Genomic DNA, 2887 nt, shown 5'->3' with positions numbered 1-2887 from the left:
GCACCCGTCTCTCTCCCATTCATGCACCCGTCTCTCTCTCACTCATGCACCCGTCTCTCTCTCTCATTCATGCACCCGTCTCACTCTCTCATTCATGCACCCGTCTCACTCTCTCATTCATGCACCTGTCTCACTCTCATTCATGCACCTGTCTCTCTCTCAATTACCCATCATGCTGTCAGTGCGAAGTCTCAGGTTCTGGTTCTCTGACTCCAGCTGTTCGCATCGACACTCGATCTGATTTATCTGCTGCTGCAGCTCGAACAGACTCGTCTCCAGACTCTCCCGCTCCGTCCTGCACACACTCAGTTAATGAAACACACATGCATATATTAACACACTAACATCATGACACATATGTGTTCGGTCTCACCTGAAGGCGGCGAGCTCCTCCGTCAGGGCGGCGTTCTCTCTCTCTGACGCCGTCAGCTGAACCAGAAGCCCCGCCCTCTCTCGCACTAGCTCCGCCTGCCCACACACTGCCTCCTCGAGAGCGGTGCTCTGCCTGTCTCCTTCACCGCGGACAGAACCGAGCTCCGCCTCCAAACCACCCACCTCACCAATCAGCTGTTTGATTGACAGCAGCACATCAGAAACTGTTTATGAGGCACTGAGGGACAGATGGAGAGAGAGAGAGAGAGCGAGACTGTCACCTGTGTGATTCTGTCCTGGAGTTTGGCTCTGTCTGCCTGCAGCGACTGTAGCTCCGCCTCCAACCCCGCCCTGGCCAGCTCAGACTCCTGCAGTGATTGGTGGAGAGCGAGACGGAGAGAGTCCAGCTCCAGTCGGTCCTGCTCGGAGCGGACCAGCTCATCTCTGATGGTCAGTTTCTCTTGTTCTGCTTCTCTTCGCTGAGACAGCAATGCATTCTTTTCCTCCTCCAGCTGTCAATCATTCAATAGACCAATATCATTGGTTAATTTGTCACTGAAACACCTTTACTCTCTATAAATACTATACAAATAATATTAACCAGTAATATGATCAAAACAAACCCTGATGGGTAAAATCAAACCCTGACAAAAATCATTTAATGTTTAATATAACATGTGATATAAGTTGTGTGATGTGAAGTTGTGAAACTTCAGTTAAATGTACGCGTGCGTAATTGTGTGAGTCTGGTACCTGTATGATGAGGCTGTTGAGGTCAGATTTGTCCTGCGCGAGACTCTCGTTAATGCCGCTCATCTTAGCGAGAGAATCTCTGAGTGACGACTCCTCCGAGTGAAGCTTGGTAAGCACTAGAGAGAGTTCAGCATGACTGCTCCCGCTCTGCACACACACACACACACACACACGTCAATCACCACATATGAAGTATGCATACTAGAGAGTATTTGGGGAAATCTAATTGTATTTTTCTGACTAAAATTGAGCCAAGTTTGCTGTGCCTGTTTGCAGGGTGCACAATTTGGCCAAAAATACGACTTTATCATGACATTAATAATCATAATAATTATTATTATTATTGTGTTTTTATATTGCTAAATAAAAATCGTACACAAATTAAGAAATATTACTATTATATACATACTGCAGAGTAGGGCTGCATGATCTGGGCAAAATAATAATTGTGATTTTTCTGATCAAAACTGTGATTGCAATTTAAAATGCAACTTAAACAAGAAGTTTGTTGTGCTTGTTTGTAGCCAAATCACAAAAAATACAAAATAATAATTATAATTACTTTTATTATGCTTATAATCACTAAATAAAAATATTACACTAAAGTAAGTAAAGTAATAACAATAAAATATTATAACAATTCAATGCATTTATATAGTGCTTTTCTCAACATTCAGTATTATGTTGGTAACTAAGGAACTTGTGACCATAGTTGGCGAACGATGCTTTTGTGCGTGTCTGACCCTGTTGAGCGCGTCGCTCAGCTGTCTGTTCTCAGCCTGCATCAGCTGCCTGTCTGTCGCCCACTGCTGGATAGATTCCCTCAGCACCGCCAGTTCAGCGCGCAGTGAAGACGCGCGACGCTCGGACTCCTCCCACAGCTGCTGACTGACACACACTCACACACGTCAGTAACACGTCACACACTCGCGCTTCGCTCAGACACAAACACGCGTCAGACTCACAGTCTGTCCGTCTCTGATTGGGCTCGGTCTCTCTCCAGCGCGGCGGTGTCTCTCTCTTCTCGCTCGTGTTCGCGCTCTCTCTGCGCAGACGTGATGGCCAGCTGCAGCCTGTCACACTCCAGCTGCAGCACCTGCATCTGCGTCTGCGCCGCCTGCGCAGCCTTATCCGCCGCGTCCTTCTCACTGACAGAGAGACAGACAGGTCCGGTCACTGGTCACATGACTCAGGTTGATTGACAGGTCGTGTGACGCGTCTCACCTGCTCAGCGTGTCTCTCTCCTGTCTCAGTCGGTCTCTCTCTCTCACAGCGGTCTCTCTCTCTCTCTGAGCCTCGTCTCTCTCGCCCTGCAGCGTCTGGGCACGGAGCTCCGCCTCCCGTCGGCCTGACTCCGCCTCCCCCTGCTGCCTGCGCAGCTGCTGCACTGAAGACTGCGCAGACTGCAGACGCTCTCGCAGCTCCTGCGCACAAACACACTGTGATAGACAGCGGATCACAGAGCGTATACTGTCTCTCTGTGTGTGTGTGTGTGTACCTGTAGCTGGATCTGTCTGCTGGTCAGAGCGGAGCGCAGTGCAGACAGACAGCTGTCAGGGATGATGGCTGATGATGATGAAGAGCGCAGCAGCGGCAGCAGAGACTCTTCAGTGTTTCCGTCCACACCGCCACTGTCCGAGAACACCAGCTACACACACACACATTAATACACACATCAGTGAAGTAGTGACTGGCATGTGTGTGTGTGTGTGTGTCTCTGTGTGTGTGTGTGAGAGAGAGTGTGTGTGTGTGAGAGAGTGTG

General features: G+C 49.0%; 1 protein-coding gene across 2 annotated transcripts in view; it reads right to left on the bottom strand.

Annotated features, from left to right (window-relative positions):
• Positions 1–2887, bottom strand: part of crocc (ciliary rootlet coiled-coil, rootletin) — a 25930-nt gene that overhangs the window by 14540 nt on the left and 8503 nt on the right. For both annotated transcript variants that reach the window (XM_016488912.1, XM_016488913.1), the window contains exons 12-19: positions 2624–2773; positions 2350–2549; positions 2091–2273; positions 1869–2013; positions 1126–1272; positions 654–884; positions 374–567; positions 168–295 (exon numbers count right to left, since the gene is read on the bottom strand). In XM_016488912.1, the coding sequence (XP_016344398.1) occupies positions 168–295; positions 374–567; positions 654–884; positions 1126–1272; positions 1869–2013; positions 2091–2273; positions 2350–2549; positions 2624–2773 (1378 nt within the window). The remainder of the gene's footprint in view (positions 1–167; positions 296–373; positions 568–653; positions 885–1125; positions 1273–1868; positions 2014–2090; positions 2274–2349; positions 2550–2623; positions 2774–2887) is intronic.

The sequence above is a fragment of the Sinocyclocheilus anshuiensis genome, unplaced genomic scaffold (genome assembly GCF_001515605.1).
Source record: "Sinocyclocheilus anshuiensis isolate Anshui unplaced genomic scaffold, SAMN03320099.WGS_v1.1 scaffold1849, whole genome shotgun sequence".
Lineage (NCBI taxonomy): Eukaryota > Metazoa > Chordata > Actinopteri > Cypriniformes > Cyprinidae > Sinocyclocheilus > Sinocyclocheilus anshuiensis.
This window is presented reverse-complemented; position numbering and strand designations above follow the sequence as displayed.